This window comes from Micropterus salmoides, unplaced genomic scaffold, assembly GCF_014851395.1.
Source record: "Micropterus salmoides isolate LMB-PRFRI ecotype aquatic unplaced genomic scaffold, ASM1485139v1 Ms_hic_scaffold_18, whole genome shotgun sequence".
NCBI lineage: Eukaryota > Metazoa > Chordata > Actinopteri > Centrarchiformes > Centrarchidae > Micropterus > Micropterus salmoides.
In genome coordinates this window covers 18,434,714-18,454,313 of record NW_024040928.1, presented here as the reverse complement: position 1 = coordinate 18,454,313, position 19,600 = coordinate 18,434,714, and the positions used below count along the sequence as shown (strand labels likewise).

The following is a 19,600-nucleotide window of genomic DNA, read 5'->3' as shown; positions in this document are numbered from 1 at the left end:
CAAACAGGGAAGGATTACAGCATTTGAGCTTGGTGTTTTACATCTAGGTTCTCTTGAACTTCACCGCAGTGTGTTTTGAGCAAATGTTACATGTTTTTTTGTTTTTAATTACATAAATATATTATCTGTTGTACTTTTTAGTCGAAGGTAAATACTGTTACGTGGAAGAAGATTTTGTCCAAGTGATCTATTCGTTTTATACTATAACCACCTTTTTCATCTTAAAGTGGATATCAGATAGAGCCTTAATTTCTGTTTACAACTGCAAATCACACCCACTGCTGCATTGTGAATAGCAAATGAATTTGAATAGCAAAAGGATGTTGGACAAGGAGAGAAATATTTAAACATTGTTGGAGTGTTTTTGTGGACAGAAGCTGACCCTATTCAGTATGAAAACCTGGTGATGGAGAAGGAAACGGTTATGGTTAAAAAAAACTACAAAGTAACACATCATAATTCCACAGTGTGCCTCATCATATCATACACCCAACTACTATGTTAGAAATTGTGCCTCTTAAATGGATTGAGGAAACTTTTTGATGATATCTCATTAGCAGCCTGTCAGCTTGACTCACAGCCCCTCCACACCTCCTCACAGCTCTCTCTTCTTCCTACACTCTACCAGCAGGCATTGACATTTGTATAATGAATGTGGTTCATTTATCAGATGGCAGCCCAGTTATGTGTGAGACACTGTGTTATATGTCATCCTTTAATAACAACAATAATACATTTTATTTATACTTGCTTTTCATCCCATCCACCCTGGAAATATTTTCAAATACTTTTAAAAGGAATTCCACATTTTTATAACTACACTTGTTAACACTCTTGTGTCTTAATGTGTGTTTACCAGTATGTTTGAAGGTTCTCTCTGTGACGTATGATGTAATGCCTACTTGATTGTTCTGCAAACTAATTTCCCTACGGGGACAAAGAAAGAAAGAAAGAGAAAAAAAGAAAGAGAAAGAGAGAAGTGGGCTGCACTTGAGGCAATAATCCAGAGGGAGCATCCCTTGCTATTGTTATAAAGCATGGACCTCTTGTAAAGAAATGGTGTAGTTTGTGAATAAACACAGACTACTTGTGTTTATCTTTGGCAGTCTGGATAATGTCCTTAAATTGGGAGTCAGGGGTTTGCAGATGGCAGGAATGCCAACGAGAGGAACGGCAGTTATTGGCATTTGCTGTATTTATAGGACACACTTTAGTTTGGATCCTTGGTTGGAACAACAGTACAAACAATAAATCATACAGTTCACAGTGGAGTTATGTATCAGTCATTGTTTATGTTCAAGCAGTTATTATGTGGACATAAATTAAATAATAACATTGAACATTAAATTAAGTACTAAAATGAGTGTGCAAGTATGTGTGTGTAATAATAATAATAATAATAATAATAATTGTTTTATTTATTTTACATACTGAAAATGCACAAGAAAAAATTCTAATGAGTTTAGGAATTTTAAGTCATGTTAAATGGCATTTACAGCAATTAGACCAGCTCAACACTGTCAAAGAGGACACTGTCACAAGTTAAAGTAAATTCATCTTTGCTGTGAATATCCAGATCATGTTTCAGTTCCTGTCCTGCAATTCAAATTTTGTCCTAGCTATCTATTGGCAACTAAATTTGACACTTGACACTCAAACGTCTGTGTGTGTGTGTTGGGAAACAGTGTGTAGGCCAAACATGTAAACTGATAGCAATAACTTTGACATAAGCACATTATAGTTCTTCCTAATTCCTAGAACAAACAGAGGCTAAACAGTCCATTATACTGCCTCTGCTGTCCTTGCAGTGTAGAGGAAGCCTGTAGATAAGATGCTATCTGCGAGATGAACAGCAGATCACTTTGTATTTCTTGTGACTGCTGTGTCATGGTGTTTGTGTGTGCATATGTGTGTGTGTGTGTGTGTGTGTGTGTGTGTGTGTGTGTGTGTGTGTGTAGACCCCCCAGCAGGAATACAAGTGTAGGATATACAAATTTAGCCAGTTAGTTAAATAACTAGCAACTAACCTCTCCTTTTATTTACAGTAGCTTAACAAAGGTGCACATCTTCATACCTAGTAGGCTAACTATTGGACTGTGAGTTTGGATTATCACTTATCATCGGTTTTTACAGATATCTAGCTGGTTAACTCAGTTTTATCTTGACAGCGTTTTGATTCTCAAGATGTTACTTAAAGACACAATTTGATGCTGAGCAATAATCTAGTGATTTCTTAAATTATTTCCCAATTTAATGTTCTTTTACTATATTTTTTCATAAAGGATTTATATTGTTACATATATTCCCCTTCCCCTCCACCCGCCCCCATCCCACAAACTGTTTCAGACTCTCCGATCTGGCAAGAGGCTGCGGTCCGTCAGGACCAAAACCTCTCGCCACAAAAACAGCTTCTACCCATCTGCAGCTAGCCTCATCAACAGGTCCCCCACTGACCCCCCCCCCTCAAATAATTCAATCGTCTCTTCACATGTAAATATCACTTCATGTCATATCATGCACGAACCTGGCACATTGCACATTTTTGTTTTTAATTTGTTGTTACTTGTAAATTGTTGTTGTTCCATCGTTATTTTTATTATTTTAATTTTTTATATTGTCAGTTGTATTATTTTTCTCTATTCTTCTGTTATTCTTATATAACATGCATTTGTTTATTACATATTTATATATTTCTACATCTATTTATGTCAGCTGTATGTCTGTCTGCATGTAGCACCTTAACACTAAAGCAAATTCCTTGTATGTGTAAAACACTACTTGGCAATCAAGCTCCTTCTGATTCTGATAGACCTTGTATCAAATTTTGTTTTAAGGAAATGTTTTCATTAAAAATCAAATCATGTATATAAACACAACATGTTGAATTTGCATATATTTAAATGTAAGTAAATAGTAAAAATACATTTTTGTATTTGCATAGGACCTTTCCTTCCAGTATATCTTCAAACCCAGCGAGGTGAGTGGTGCACCTGGCTGGCTCCATTTATTGTTAGATAAAAGCGTTTTAAATGGGCCTTAACAACTACTTTTGCCTTAGAGTACTTTTTAAAATATATGGTCAAAAATCCTATAAAAAAATAAAAATCATATTAAATAAATCATATAAGCTTAAAAACTCTTACAGTAAAAATTACAGTAGTATCCATGTCTTAAAGATTGATAACTAGCCTGTATGCTCCAAGTGTGTTGGTCCTGTCAGTTGTCTAACTTCTGCGGTGAATGCATATTCACTGATACGCCTTGGAGGAATACAACAACAAGCAAATCCAGTTACACTGCACTTAATATGGCAGCTACAGTGAACAAATGTATTATGTTTGTGTCTCCCCTTGGTAACCTGCGGGTCTAGCTCATTAACACATATTCTTCTGCTAACATACAAGAGGAAAGACAGTTAAATTGACACCATTTAGATCAATGTAAAACCAACAGGGAGGACATATATAGAGAAACATAAAGAAACCTTTGGGTTTCCTTAGATTTCTCTACATCACAATCAGTCTCCACTGTACTTGTGTCTGACCTATTCAAGAAAAAATGGGGCAGTTACCAAGGAGAGAAACCAATCGTTCATTCTAAAAATATAATCTCAGAGGCCAGCTGGTGAGAGGTTGCAGTGCACAGTCCTCCTTTTCCTTCGTTCTGCTGTGGCTCAGTAGAAGCTGTATATAATAAACAATGCTTGTGTGATCATTAAGCAAGCAGTGAGTGGCCTTTCATGCCCAACCTCACCACAGGCTCGCTGTTTAGCTGCGGTGTGCCAAGTTTCTGGAGATTTGTCTGCTAATTGGTTCATTTGACTCTGGGAAGAACTTAAAAGGAGAAGGACGATTGGTGAAAGACAATTGTCAGAGAATGAATGCATGGAACAACAGGTGAGAAAGATGCAAATGCTAAAGAACTATCACTTTGCTATGACATATTTTAAATAGTGAGGGGAGATAGATGACCTGAGGGTTAAAGTCTCCTTAGTCAGATATTGACGGCCCTTTTCGCAAGACAACTAAATGAAATTAGATCAACGCAGTATTTTTTTTTTTTTACAACAACCATGAGATTTGGGCCACATGTCCCAAGATGGAAGGGAGGCCTAGAAAAGCAACACATGATGTTTCTGTGAAAGACCTCTCTTAGATGCTGCTCTCATAGTCAGACCCACTCTAGTCTTAAACTGGTTAACAAGAAATGTTCAATAGTGCATATGTCAGGATGCTGCCTTAAGGATCATACCCTCTACTCTCAGTAAGCAGCCAGGGGTATAATTCATTAGACAGACCCACTGTAATGAGCCAGCACAGACAAAGCACCCAATTTCCAGTGTGTCCTCTTTCCCCTGGGAGCTGTGATCATAATGACAGCACTGTTTGTTGCCTGGTTTCATGCTGAATCATGATCACACAGCCACAGGCCCCCTGCTCTCTTTCTTTTCTCACCTCTCTCTCTTCTCAGTCTCTAGAAAAAGAGAACATCAATTTTGCTTGCAGATTATGTAATTTGCATGAGGCAAGTGTGATTTGATTTGTTTATTTATTTAATTACTTCACCAGCCTATAATTACAATACATGAGCTGCTTCTTCGTCTTACTTTTTATGCCTCGTGAGAAATCCTGATGGGAAGCCATGTAGCTCTTGCAGCAGCGATCCTGCCAGTAGTAATCGACAATGGTCAACAGCAAGGCAGCAGCTAAGCTCACTTGTAATTTGCATGGTAACTATCTTAAAGTGAAGCAACTCTCAGTCTTAGAATTAAAAGGCTCACAGTAATAACTTGCAGCCACATTCCCCAAATTACTCTTTAAGACATGATACGCTAATGCCAAGTTATAACTGTAAGGCATGTAAACATTAAAACAAACCCAGTGCAAGCTCCTGTGTATTGCCCAAGCATAAATGTGTTCTGCCCATTTGCCTTTAGTGTGCTTCAGTGCTCTGTGCTCTGTCCATTAGTCTTTGGTACATTGACATGAGTTCCACCCATTTGTCTCTAGCTGATGGAGCACCCAGCAGTCACTTTACTGGACCTCTCAAGCATATTGGTTTATAATTTTTTCATGTACACTTGCAGTTTTATGATAATGGGCTATTATTTCCACATAATAGATTTTTGTGTTTGAGCCTTTATGGAGCCAGTGCAATTCAATTTTTTCTCCTCTTTATGGGTTTAGGTTTGTTAATATTTTGTGTTTGTTGGTGTTCAGAATTTTATTATAAAACATATATTATATTACAATATTATATTGCTATCTTTTGAACAATGAACAAACAATAACAATACAAGAATAAAGGCATTAGAATCTAGTATTAAATCATCATTGCACCTAAATTAAAATGTAGGCTTTATAGAAACATACGTTTTTCATATAGGAAGAAACATCAGTAACATTAAAAAATGTGTGTCCTTTGTATTTGAGATTAAGGTGAAGTCTGTTAAAAATAAATCAAGCTTCAATACTATTCTTTACATGGTAACATGTTGTTTCATAAGTTGAAAAAAAATGACATCACAATCAACTTTTCAAAACAAAACAAAGTTTCATCAGTATATTATTACGCGTCAGTTATTCTCTTACTCTATTGGCCAGCATATTTAGCTACAGAATTCTGATTGGCTATCGTCGTGAGTCAAAGTTTAGCTTGTTATGTAGCCATGTACGTTAGCCGACTGATTTTTGTAACGGTGGTTCTTATTTCAGCCTAGTGTGATACTCGATGACATAGTGAAGGTGCACAAAGGTGTTGTCGCTTATTTATTATACCTGATATACACATTTTTGCGTATCCTTCGAGTGCTGACGAGCGCGACAAGCTAGCTGTGTAGCTACTTAGCTAGCCAGCGAGCTAACTTAGTAACAAGAGTTCTTCCAAATGACCTATTGTATCAAAAGCTGATCTTGTCGAGACAGCCAGCGGACTTAAATGGGTTCTGTCACAGCAATGCCATCAACCAGGCTCCTGTGTTTGTTACACGCGAAAGCAGTAGGCTCAACCACAGCGTTAGCTAGGGCAGGCTGGAGTGTGTGCTTCAGGAGAAATGTCTGCAGTTCACCTTCAAGACTACAGAGCTGTATGTCAGCCTGGGTCATTCATCAGTATGGTACTAATGGGGTTTTGAGGTACACAGAAGAAGTCACCGTCCCCACTGTCAGTTCTTCCAGTGATGTGATGATTAAAGTCCATGCGGCTAGTCTCAACCCTCTTGATATATCTATGAGGGGTAAGTGTTGGACTGATCTATATCAAAGGCTTTGTGAACAACATAATCAGTGATTGGTTGTTGAAGTTTTTTTTTTTTAACATACCTGCTCACTTTCTCCTTGTTCAGGTGGTTATGGGGCTAAATTGCTTAAATTAAGAAGGGACCCATTGTCAGTAATGGCAATTGATAGTGAGTTTCCTGTGATTCTGGGCCGTGATGTGTCTGGTGTAGTGGTGGACTGTGGATCTGAGGTTACACATTTTGTTCCAGGAGATGAGGTAGGAGCTGCACACCTGTCCTTTAGAAGTTGTAACATTATGTGACAACTACTTGTAATTTTATTTTGTGATGTTGTAATATAGTACATCATCTAGAAAATCAATTGAGAAACTGTTTACTGATAAGATAACCAGACAGGAATGTCTTTTATGGTTAATCCACCAAATTGAATACTCAAGAAATCAAGGTTCCAGATCATATTGATGCAAAAGTCATACAAAGCCAATATTGCCATTAAACAATACTGCTCATTCATTTGCTACACAGGCCACAATGGTCTAAGACAGTGGTTCAAAAAGTGTAGCCCTCAAGTGATTGAAAATAAATCTGACGGATCTTGGGAAAGTCGGTTATGATCAATTATTTTTTATTTATTTAGATATGTATGTAATTGCTGCATTTTTTTTTCTTGTGAAAAGGTGCATAATTTCCTCCTCTGGACTTACAAGCATAAAACAGGTGTAACCCCTGGGCATAATTGAACTAATGAGGTCATGAGTAGATGTTGCTTCATTTTAAGGGGTGACAACCCAAAGATGTTGGGGGAGAAAATAGCCACCATAATATAAATGCTAAGGCAAAATTGTTGACGGTAAACAAGGGTATGTTGGCTCATGGTATCATCATCATCACTCACCCGTACAGCATTACTGTCAGCTCATTCTTATTCTTGGAAGAAATATAAAGCTCTTTCTACTTGGTCATCACATTCGTGTGATGCGTGCATTTCAGACATCTACTGTTTTGTTTCCCATGTATCAGCATTTCTGACTTCCCGCAGATAAAAATGTAATTATGGTATTTGAAATTAACGTGCAGCAAAAGAACAATACACCAGTAAAGATTTCCACATAGAGTTTCAGTAATCTTGTTCCATCGGTGTAAAAATATCCTTTGGAAAATTACTAACGATAAGAACGGCAACAGCTGACTAAGAGCTTAACAGTCGATTAATCTGTTTCAGAGAGTAAGAGTAGGCGGTTAAATCGAGTCATGTTCAGCATGTAAATGTCATTTTCGTTACAGGTGTGGGCTGCGGTTCCTCCATGGAAACAAGGCAGTCTGGCAGAATTTGTGACTCTAACAGAGTATGAGGTGAGCTCCAGAGTTGACAGATCAGCTGTAAGAGAGTTTATGATTTAATTGTCCTTCTTAAAACTGTCTTTTTAAGTAATTTGACTTCCCTGTCAGTATTTTTCAAACAAATGGAAAGCGAGGATTTGAAGCTCTTGTATGATTTGTAAAGAACAAAAGGTTGGAAGAATTGCACCCTGTTATATAAGCCTGCACTGTAAGAAGCAATTAGGATTAAGTTTTGTTTGGTTGCAGCAGCCACTGTGGCAGCAATTACAGAGATACACAAATTGCCCTCTGTTGCCGTGCCGTATTTATTCAGCAGCTCCCAGCTTGCTGCCCTAACGGCAGCTCTGTTGATAAAACTGAGCTTTTAAATTGATAATTAAAACTATATAGATAAAGAAGATATATTTCTAACACTTGACATTGTCCGTGTTTTGCAGGTCTCCCATAAACCAAAATTACTGAGTCACACAGAAGCAGCATCCATCCCCTACGTAGCCAGCACTGCTCTGTCTGCGCTTGTCAATGCAGGTGGCCTCTGCAGAGACAGCTCTTCAAATAAAAGGCAAGCACCAGCCTCATCTTGGATAACCTTGTATTAAACCCCCTCTTCACATTAGAAGTGTGAATCACTGTACTGAGAGAAAAGTAAGAAGTCTAAGTCACTGAATATTATTATACATGGGCATCAAACCTTGAATCAATTTTTTAAGGTCTTGGAGTTTTGTAATGTGCTTTTAAATCACTTCAGTCATGCAGACCTATACTTTGATTAGATACCTTATTCATCATATTCATTGCTGTGGTAAAATTGGTCTTCTGTTTCATTCTAATTGGCATAAAAGGGACTTCATCAAATCACGCCTTTAACCCCTGGACTGTAAAAACTGGAACTTTCACTCCTCTTCAAATGTAATAGCTTCCAATCCTGCAAATCCCTTTTTACCCCCCAAGGCGTCCTCTTCTTTTAGTAGCTTCGCTTAAATGAGTCACACAGTAATTGATTGAATTGAACCATGACCCTGGTTGCTGGGGGTTTCTCCTCCTAGAGTTTTGATCACTGGAGGATCGGGAGGTGTTGGAACATTCTCTATTCAGGTAAGGCAAAGTTTTCTTCCCCAAGCTGTTTTAAACTCTGCATGAATATCAGGCCACTTGCTGTGTCTGTGTGTATATTTCTGTTCCCTTCCCCTGTGTGCTACCAGTTATTGAAGGCCTGGGGTGCCCATGTGACTGTTACCTGCTCTCAGAACGCCGAAGGCCTTGTTAGAGGGCTGGGAGCCGACGAGGTGGTGGACTACACGGCAGGAGATGCAGCTAAGCAACTAGAAATGATGGAGAAGTATGTCTTGTTGTGAAGTGTTTGTTTTTTTAGAAGTAACCAGAATATCAAATCGTATAGTACATTATATGTAAAGTGGCAACATTTTATTGTTTTTATTGAAAATAAAAAAGATGTTTTTTACTAGCCCCAGCCCCTGGCTCTAATGATACTTCATTAGAGTCAGTGCCAGTCCAATAAAGGTGCTAATGAAAAGGAATCATCCAGTTCTGCAAGAATTGCATGTGCTTCTCCTCTTTAAACACCCCTAAATGTGGTAAACATCTTCCTGTCAGCATGCACAAATGCTCACTGACTCGCTTTCTAGTTTCCATGGAAACCAGGGCTCAAGGCTTGAGTGGATGCTGGTTCACCCCTCTTCCCGCCCCCAAAACAAAATTGGCTCTATCCTGGAGACAAAACTGCTATCCTTTGCAAGGGGCACTGATTAAACATGCAGTACTCTTATAACTACAAAGTTGCCGCGAGTTGTGTGTATTTTTTTCAGTATTTTAAACCTTTTATTCTCCAGGATTCCTCTAAGATTGACAGTTTGTGTTTGCACCCTCAGGTTTGATGTGATTTTGGACAGCGTGGGTGGGGATTCAGAGCAGTGGGCGATGGGCATGCTGAAGCCCTGGTCTGGTGCAAAGTACGTCGCACTGGTAACACCTTTACTCCTCAACACCGATTCCATGGGCCTGCTGGACGGGACATTTCACACTGGAGTCATCCTGCAGAGCAAGGCCATACAGGTAAACATGAGCAAAACAAACCTTCAATTTCAACACTGAATCAAACATAGCTGATGTGAAACATTACTCTCGCCTCGCCAACATAACCCTTTGGTTTATTTTAATAAAATGCATTGAGCCTAACCCCACTGTGTAATGAGTAAACACCTGTTCCAGCCAAGTATTTCTTTTATTTTTATCCAGTTGATTAGATTCAGTGAAGTTAAAATGGGGAAGGAATAAACATGTAATAACTTGACTTAGCTTCGTGGAATATTCTCTATTTTATGCTTGAGCTGTAGAAACATAACCTGCAGGGTGTAATAAATTCAACAGTGTGCAGGTGAAGAGGGAATTTGAGCAATAAGAGTCCTTGCATGCGTAAGCCATGTACGTCCTGTTCCTTCAGTTGCTCTGTTACTGGAGAGCATGTGTAATGAGGGTAGTGGGTGAACAGGCGAGGACAGAGTGGAGCTACCCTAGGGACTGAATCAAGTTGTCCTGGACATTGCAGCCATTGGTAACAGCACGAATGGCAGTGTTGGAGTTGAGTATGTGTGGATGAAACTTTGTGTCAGCGTGGGTGTTAAGTCTAGATACAGTGTGTGTGTGCGCGCACATGTGCACGTGTTTGGTGCTGAACCAGCAGTATTTGGTGTTTGTGCAGATTGTAGCCGACTATCTCCCCCCGGCAAATACCAGTGTTTGTGTGTTTCTTGCCAAGCCTCTGGGCCCCTTTGTCCACAGGAGCAGCCAGCTGGTCAGTTTGGCGGGGCTCGCCCTGCAGCAGTCACACCCTTAGAGCCTGGCTTTGGGCAGTGAGTCCCCTTAACCTGGGAGATCACAGCACAACTGAGCCCTCTAGTGTTCAACTTCTTGGCAGCACTGACTGATCAGGAAGAATGTTGTTTTTTTTCAAGCAAGCAGGGCTAGATAGATGATGATGAACTGGTGTTGCAAAGGGATGCCACATCATAACATAAAATGATCAAATATCAAGGAGTTTTGTGCACGGGAGTTCTTTCTTTCTTTTCTCGTTTTCTTTCTTCCTGGTGCACCTTTATTTGGATTGTGTGTTTTGTCCCATGTAAAATAATTCAACTGGCAAAACAAATCCATCTCCTGTTTTCAGGTTTGTCAGTCAGTTTTACAAATACTAATAATAATAATAATCTTTATTTTTAGAGCACTTTTCAAAATTATATTACAAAGTCCTTCATGAGAGCAAACACAATAAAACACATTAAACAGATAGCAAGATAAGCGGTAAAATGTTCCTGTCAACTAAAACTGAAGTACTGTATCAAACTATATTATAGGTGATATTCCAAATAAAGTCTCAGGTACGAAAACTCACTTTTTAGTAGCTAGGGGTACTAGGGGTAACTGTTCTATCAGTTTTTTCCCCATGTAATCAATGTTGTTACTTTTTACTCTTAATGAGACAAGTCACTGTCATGACGGCAGGTCTCCAGCACACATTACATGTGTTCTGGCCTTTTTTGCGTCCTGGTTGGTTTTTGTAACACTAAATATTCAGATTCTCATTTTCACTTTCTACAACTTTCAGTAGTGGTGTTATGTTATTTTTTTAAATCATTATATTAAAGCTCTTCATATACATGAAAACATAAAAGATTGCTGGAGAATTTTATCTTATCTTTTGCACTCATCTTTTTATACCCAGGTAATCATTCTGCGTGTTCTTTCATACCCAGTGAGGTGCAGACCTGCCTGACTTTTAATTGCTGTCTCCTCTTAGAACATGATATCAAGTGGAATCTTCTACCGGTGGGGATTTTTTGCTCCAGATGGGCCCGCCCTGGACGAGGTCAGCAAGCTGGTGGATACAGGGAAGGTACTGGACTCCCTTTTTACTGATATCCTACATGCTGGCACACTTGTCATTCTGAACCACTTGCACTGACAGAATGGCGAGATGGAAATCCTCTCATTAGCATGACAGTCTCAGCCTGTGAGTGAAATTCATGCAGATCATGCCATGTATGATCTCTATCCCTCCATCTCTGAATATGAACATACCAAGGATTCCATACATGGCTGTATTCAAGGCTCCCCTGTGACTTTGTTAAGGAGTGAGCATCGCATTCCCACTGTGCTGGTTGGTTGGTTAGTGGTGTGCATGGTTGGCTGCTGGGCGATTGAGTCAGGCGCCAGGAGACGGTGAATGGATTTTTAAACAGTGCTGAGCAGCCATTCGCAAAAGCGTGCAGGACCTCTGTCCTTTTGTCCCGGGGCTTACAGCGAGCGGCCCACTCAGACCAGTGGCGGGAAGCTACGGACACAGCCCCCCTCCCGCACAAAACACACACATGCACACTCTCTCTGTGAGTCCTATTCTCAGTCAGAAGTGTGGATGGTTTCCAGTGTGACGCCACTGCCCTCCCCATTCATTGTTAACGATAAGAGATGCTGACCAGAATAACAAGCCCGGCTGCTCGTGTTGTGGGACTAGCGCAGGATTGTCCAGCCTCATCACATTCTGAACCCCTCCCTCACTTTTTCACATTTGCAGCTATGAAAGCAGAGATGATGTAGCATTAGCAACTTGTGGATGTTTGCTTGTCTAAATTGAGCTGAATACATTTTTCTCCGACGTCTGATATGCTGAAAGTTTAAATCTTATCTCTTCATTGTTTCCTGATTTACATCCTGATAGGCCTCATATTCATGATATTTTTCTGCTGCTCCATCACAGATACTGCCAGTGGTGGAGGCCCAGTTTCCATTTACCCAGGTGCCCCAGGCTTTTCAGAAGTTGGAGGAGGGCCATGCCAGAGGGAAGACCGTAGTCAGGGTGGCTGAAGAGGATGACAAACAGGCCGAAGAGTTGGTGCAGAACAGTCGCACAGAGACTGCAGAGTCAGAGCAAGAGGTGGCCAAGCAAAACTAGAGACCGTCAGCAGAGTGCCAAGAGACCTTTACAAGGCTGCTCTTGACTGCAGCAGACAGTATTTTTCAAAGCGATCAGAGCAAGAAGAAGCGCGACCTGAGCTTGTAACCTGAGCGTGCCAAAGATACTTTAAAGCTTACACCGTCCTGTACAGTCATGACGTTTGCACAAGATGCTCGTGTTATTATGCTGCGTTCATGTCATGGTGTAGTTACTATAATTGTCAAGTGCATACTAATATATACCCTTCAGGTCAACATCCAGCTGGTAATTACAGATCAGCTTGTGGTAGCTTTCTGATGCAATCTATCCAACAAAGAGTTAAAAATGTCTGTAATAATTGTAGTCAGCACTCCAGTACCAGGTGAAGCAGAAGCACCATGTTAAGACGGGTAGCTACTTCTCAATGTTGAGTATGTAAGCACGGGACTTTCCCACTGTCATGTTACATCTCATTAATGCAGCATACATTAATTGTGCTGAACAAAAGTTAACCATTCAACATCTGGGGGAAACCAAATAATGAAATAAATGTGCAATTAGACTGTACATCGTTGTAAACTGAGTGCAGCTCAATCTACTGTACAATGTATTTAAGACATTTATTGACAAAAATACATTTATTCTGTGAACAAAAGAGTTGTGTGTTTGTATAGTTTTGATTAAACAAAGAGAAAAGGACAAATTTTGAGAGAAACAGTATTTCTTGTTGCATGCAGCCGGAAAGTAAAAATATATGAAAAAGTATTAAAGCTGTTTAAGTTAATTAACATCAGGCAAACAGATTTATCCAATAAAAAGACAAAAAAATAAGCCTTAGGATATATTACCTTTCAGACTTCACTATTTATATGTTCAGTGAGTAGTAATACATTCTTACGGATTTATCCATAGCTCTCCATGTCGACCTCCTCATTGGAAATATTTTAGCTATCCTGCAGCAAAGGTTGAGCATCTCCAATGACATACCACATCTTTGAACAGCTGCGTATCAGACTCTAGTAGAGCTGTGGATCTGATAATATTCGGAATCCAGTCCAGCAGGCAATATGTTTTCATATAATTTCCACATTCCACCTTTGTTGGAGTTTATTTGAATCAACGGTGTTTAGAATCAGTTGATTTTTGTCGTAGTGATGGCCCCCTGAAACAGAAATGTTTCCTCGTTAATTATTTTTTTAATTATTATTCTCGGAAGTCGAGTGTTATTTATTAAGCGAGTCTCTTATTTACTGCGTCTGGAATGAGTTCATGTTCCACATGTAAAATTTAATCATCCAGTGCCTTAGTGCAGTGAATGATGGTTTGTTACACCATCATTATTTAGTCCACAAGGTGTCAGTAATTGACAGTGATGCAAACAAAGTCCCCAGACATAAATACCCAGTGAGTTGGCTGGCTTGGTCTCAACAGAACTTATTAAGTCAAAAGTTGCATCCTAAGTAACAGTCATAGTGTAATGTCACTGAGGAAAATGAATGCATTGTCCTTGTGTTAACAGGTAGTTGGGACAAGACAAGTATGATGAGATTTAACTATGAAACTTAAATGTAAAGTATATGGTAGTTTGACTGACACCAAAGTATTATATAAATACTTCACTGTGATCATGAAAAAGTTCTGACATTTGAATTTGATGGTAAACTCATCCCAGCTGGTGCTAATGGTACAACCTATCCAAGGTCTTGTGTAAAACTCATTATTAATACTATGAAGAGGAATAGTTTTCTTTAAAGATACATGTCATGCCACATATGGATGCTCACCTTTGACATCCAGGACCAGATTGGAGGCGGTGTAGCTGATAAATCCCTCAGGGGTGATGCTCCAGAGGTGGACTTGGTTGTTTGGCTCTGGGGTGAGACCCACACGGCTTCCTGCAATCGTCACACTACCTGTGGGAGTCAGGCAGCACTCCTCCAGCAGCTGGAAACGCAGGGAGAGGAGCTGATAATTTCCTCAGTGACATTTAGATATTTTATGTGAGTTAGATAGGCCAGTGTTTTAACATTTAAGCACATTGTTGTTTAAATGTTATAGTTCGCATGTATCCTTTTATTTGGACCTCAGCAACAGAAGATTGACTGAGGTAATGTTGTAGTACCAAAATTCAGCTTCCGCCTTAGTCTTGTACTTTGCTTGCCCTGCTTTGGACATGGTCTTGACTGATTAGATTTATTGACATGATTTAAATGGTCTGGACTGTAGCACCTGCTGGTTCCTGCTGATCTCCTTACACATTAGACACCTGTTTTTATTAAAGCTCGCTCACTACTTATTGACAGCACTTTTGACATGTGGAACTTTGTAGTAGTATAATGATGGTATTTTGCAGGTACCTTGCAGTGGAGAAGTCCATTCTGGTAGAACCAGATCTGCTCTAATCCATCAGTCTCCTCAGTTTCTTGGATCCGCATCAGTTTGATGTCATCCAAATCGCCGGTCACTGACATCATGAGTCCCGTCTGTCTGTTCCTTAAACGGAAGTGCGCTTGCTTCTACTCAGAGAACACACATGACCAAATGCATAGGGTCAGTACTTCTACTCTGAGAATAATAATAATACTAATAACAATATGTTAAAGGTTCAGTGTGTAAGTTTTAGTGGCATCTAGTGGTGAGGTGAGAATTGCAACAAATGGTCACTACTCACCCCTCCCTTTGCAAGTGCATAGGGGGAGCTATGGTGGCTAACACGCTCTGTCTGCTCTTGTGCTAAATAATCAAGAGTGTCCTCCATTTGTTCAAATTGCACTTCTCTTCTTACTTCTAACAAACCAGACGACTACTACTATTACTACTTTGCAACGTAATGACTCTTTGTAGAGCAGTTTGTCAGTTTAGGCTACTGTAGAAACATGGCGGTGCAACATGGTGACCTCCATGATAAAGGGGTATATGTAGATATAAATGGCTCATTCTAAGGTAATAAAAACATAACGCTTCATTATGTAAGGTCTTTATACCCCACTGAAAACATAGTTATGTTTATTATATTGCATATTTGTCAATAGATCCTCCTAAATATTTCACACTGGACCTTTAACATACAAAGTACGTCTGCCATTTTCTCAACAAAGTTTAAGCTTTACAAAATTAAAACCAAGCTTTGAAGGCAGCTATATTCAGCTTCTCACAAACCAATCTGACAGCAATTAATCTATCAGATATGAATATGAGACTCAAAGTTGAGTAAAGTAAAAGTCGGTAATTATAGATAGCTCTGTGATGCCATCAAGGTTAGATTAGATCAAGGACAGATTTTCGCATCAAAGCTTGAAGATCACAGAAGTCTCTACTGTACAATACACTTTCATTATGCCTCAATAATTATTACTAATTAATACCAGCTGCTGTAAAGGTCTACTATAACAGAGACAAAATTAGCAGCAATTAGTAGGCTGTTGACGCTTTTCGTCATATCAAGCCAATGACAGCTGCTTTTCTTTTAATGAATACTGTTTGTGAATGTTATGGCATGTGTATGTTCTTCTTTGCTTGCTGTATTTAATTAGCAGCTATTAAATGTTAGAACTGAGCAGATCAAGGTATAAAATATGCATAAAATGGAAAACTCTGTGCCTATAGTGGAGCTTCAGGATGTACCTGTATAAGAGGGCGGAGGGATCCGATTTTCTGCCAGCTGCTAAACTTGTGCCAGTCGGGCACTTCACCAGGTTTCAGCAAAATCTGAGCACCTCGATAGTTGATTCTCTCATATAATACCCATCTGGTAACAAAGAAAAGACAAAAACTCAATATTTCAACGGCTACCATGAAACCAACACCTCTTCCTTCTCAGCTTTTCTCTTTTAGCACTTTGACTGGCCTGAGTGAATCACTATCAGTCCTATCATTCTTACAACAGGGTTTGCTATAAAGAGTTGGGCTGTTCACAAACCAATTTTTGTGCTCCTGTATTATTTCTTAGTTTTAACTGTCTGCATTGATGTGCAGTTGAAAGTCATATTTCTCATTCTTTCATTACTCTTCTTCCTTCTGTGGAGGTTGGTTCCTGTAACATTACTAATTAATTTTGGGAAGTAGATTTCAACCAAAGAGGACATCCTGGTTAATTAAAGGTCAAATAAAAACTTGAGTCTAAATCTCAAACCCATGCTATCTAACTTGTGATGCTGGTAGGAACAAAGTTTTCTTTTGACTTGCAGGTGTATTTTTCAGTCCTTTCTTCCGTGCAGCACTGTGCCAGAGATAATCTTCTAAAATGTGCTGAGCTTCCAATTTCGCTGTGACACTAAATGTTGCTTTTTACTTGGGTTTCTGTGGCTTTGACCGATTGCCCGTGTGTCCCCCTGTAGGAATGTGCCACTCCAGAGGCAGCTCTGGCTCACTGTGAGCCCTTTATTTCCTCAGCCTTGGCTCACACCTACAGTCTGAATCTCGCACATCAGCAGCAGGTTTCCACCTTTCAGCACTGTCATACTGTCATATAAAATGTCACGACCCTGAACTCTGCTTAATTTTATTCTATGAAACATCATGTCTGAGCTTACAGGCCTAATGTTCTACCTACGTGATCAAAAATAACTCCCAAGAAGCCATTTTCACTACAACAGAAATATTGTTCTTACAAATGTAAAGATTACACACAACCTTGACTTTGCTTCCTTTATTATGTCTCAATCCTTAATTTTTAAGTTTAAGTACCTCGCTTTGTCTGTTGCTTCTGTGAGTTACAGTAGTGACACACTACATGGGTGTGGTTTGCCACAAACAAATGGACTATGCACTGGGAGCCAGAAAGCTTAAAAGAATATTTGACACGTCAACTTGGCAGAATCTCGAAAGAGATTCAAAACAGATTAAAATACAATAAGGATTTGCTGAGAACCAACAGGCATCACTCAAAGGACGCGTGTGTAAAAAAACACACATTCTGTTTCACGTGTTCCTGGCATCCGTCACTCTGCAGTAGAAAAACACACACAGGCTGTTATGCTTGAACCTGTAAACTCACACCAAGAGGAGAACTTGGAGACGGATGAGTAGCTGTTTTGCATTCCTGCAGAGCGGGTTACCACACGGCATTTGTAATGTACTCACATGCCTCCTTCTACTAGCACAGACTGGACTCTGCTACAGCCTCCAGCCAGCCGAAGGTTCACTGATCCATCTGTCAGAATCACCCTCTTTCCCCGCAGACCACACCGCTCAAAAAGAGTGATGGATGGCAGTGAGAACTCCTGCCGAGCGAGAGAGAAAGACAGTGGAGACAGTACATGAAGGAATGGAGTGAGCGGAGAGCTTCAGGTAAAAATTAAGGTTATTTTGGGACTACCCTGGAAACAGAGCAAACTCACACCTTTGTGCTCCCAGGTATATTTACCCTCTGTTAACCATGTCAGATGGGTTGTTTTCTAAATCTATGCTCATGTTGTAAGTCAGCAATAAGGACTCATTTAATACTACGTGGTAGTTTTTATGTGGAGGACAAAGATTGTTAAACGGAACTGTGAAAATATTCAGTTTGGTATGTTTCTTTCTTTCTGTTGAATGTTGTTTGTCCGTATTTATTTTTTTATTTAATCTTTATTTAACCAGGAAGCCCCTTGAGAATAAAATCTGGCCAGGCCATCTGGAGACCTGGCCAAGATGGCACACCATTATCAGGATACAAAGATTATAGATTGGAACACATTGACACAAACAAAGGACAATGGATATAATACCAAGTCCAGTTTAAAACTGAAATTGCAATCTTCAGTTACAGTTTTTTTATCAGAGCCGGGGAGACATCATTAAGCTTTAATGGGTTCTGAAGGTTTTTCCATAACCAGGGCACAAAATAGGAAAAAGCTGCCTTACAAGGTTCTGAACAAATCCTGAATACCTGGTAGAGCAGCGTTCTAGTGGATTGGAAATTATAATAGCTGTTTGTGAATGACAGGAGATTACACAGGTATGAAGAAATTTTACCCATTATGGCTTTTTATATAATAATATACCAATGCTGCTGTCTCCTTAGGCTTAATGAAGACTGGGAGACCAGATTGCAAAGGACACAGTAATGATGATAAAATGCAGACAACTGTAATACAAAGACTTTAAGCAGCGAAGGGTAGAGGGGGCAGCATGCATATAAAATGCGTGACACGTATACATCTTTGGCCACAATATCTTTTGAAGTAAACAAATAAAATCACTCTTATTCATTCTTTAAAAGTCTGTTTTCAAAATTATTAACATAACACATCCGAATCTCCAGCTGTGTGCGGTCATGTTGCATTTTGGGTAATGTAGTAATCAGATTTTGACAGGAAGAAGAATGTGCAGATTAAAAAAGATAATATCTCTGGATTTGCTGCATCGTTTTTGACTGTCTGGCCAAGTTGTAGGAGGGCAATGTTAAATCGGTGGAGTACTCTTTTAATATAAGAATATTGATTATAGCAGCTTCAAATATATTGTGTTTTCATACCTTTGAAACAGTCCAAAGGTATGAATGAATAAATCCATGAAAACTTTTGTCCAAAGGGTCCAATGACTAAAAATTTTAGTTTTAGTTTCAAGGGATGATTGAATTAAAAATAACAGAAAAACACTTACAAAGCCAACAGTCTGTAGCGACAGGATGGAGGAGCTTGTGTGGAAACAGCCCATTGCTCTCAGGTCTGGGTAGCTCCCCACTTCTAACACATACATCCTGCCAGCGAAGTCCTGGCCCTCAAATGCCACCCAGCTGAAAGTCATTTGCATAAATTCACATGCACAGATATACAAACACAGTAACACACACACACACACACACACACACACACACACGGGAGGAGGGCAAGATGAGATTCTGGATTGATAAAGAAAGATGATCATCATTTGGTGGTGATGGTGCAGTGGGTTCAATTCCCCACTGTGACACATCCACCAATGTTCCCTGAGCAAGACACTTAACCCCTAGTTACTCCTGAGGCATGCGACCTCTGACATACTTAGCAATTGTAAGTGGCCTTGGATAAAAGCCAAATGTAATGCATAATGTAGGTTTCCACTTTTAATATGTACATTAAATTACATGCTTGCACACAGTGTGTATGCAA

General features: G+C 39.5%; 2 protein-coding genes across 3 annotated transcripts in view; one reads left to right on the top strand and one right to left on the bottom strand.

Moving 5' to 3' along the window:
- The first annotated feature begins 5,628 nt into the window (after window positions 1–5,628).
- Window positions 5,629–13,182, top strand: LOC119908626 (reticulon-4-interacting protein 1 homolog, mitochondrial-like). The gene is made up of 9 exons (XM_038726432.1): window positions 5,629–6,235; window positions 6,344–6,495; window positions 7,523–7,591; window positions 8,017–8,141; window positions 8,626–8,674; window positions 8,782–8,918; window positions 9,469–9,652; window positions 11,394–11,489; window positions 12,351–13,182. The coding sequence occupies exons 1-9, from the start codon at window positions 5,938–5,940 to the stop codon at window positions 12,543–12,545; spliced, it is 1,305 nt and encodes a 434-aa protein (XP_038582360.1). The 5' UTR covers window positions 5,629–5,937; the 3' UTR covers window positions 12,546–13,182.
- LOC119908625 (beta/gamma crystallin domain-containing protein 1-like) overlaps window positions 13,129–19,600 on the bottom strand; it is a 27,681-nt gene continuing 21,209 nt past the window's right edge. The window contains exons 18-23 of one of the 2 annotated variants that reach the window (XM_038726429.1): window positions 19,113–19,245; window positions 17,610–17,749; window positions 16,152–16,275; window positions 14,885–15,043; window positions 14,312–14,471; window positions 13,129–13,689 (exon numbers count right to left, since the gene is read on the bottom strand). In XM_038726429.1, coding sequence (XP_038582357.1) covers window positions 13,601–13,689; window positions 14,312–14,471; window positions 14,885–15,043; window positions 16,152–16,275; window positions 17,610–17,749; window positions 19,113–19,245 — 805 coding nt within the window. In that variant the 3' untranslated portion in view covers window positions 13,129–13,600. The remainder of the gene's footprint in view (window positions 13,690–14,311; window positions 14,472–14,884; window positions 15,044–16,151; window positions 16,276–17,609; window positions 17,750–19,112; window positions 19,246–19,600) is intronic. The other variant, XM_038726431.1, reaches the window with a different exon arrangement.

Coding starts and splice junctions, on each gene's coding strand:
- LOC119908626 (XM_038726432.1), top strand. CDS start 5,938: ATGGGTTCTGTCACAGCAATGCCATCAACCAGGCTCCTGTGTTTGTTA. Junction 6,236..6,343: donor TCTTGATATATCTATGAGGG/GTAAGTGTTGGA, acceptor CTCCTTGTTCAG/GTGGTTATGGGGCTAAATTG. Junction 8,919..9,468: donor CAACTAGAAATGATGGAGAA/GTATGTCTTGTT, acceptor TTGCACCCTCAG/GTTTGATGTGATTTTGGACA.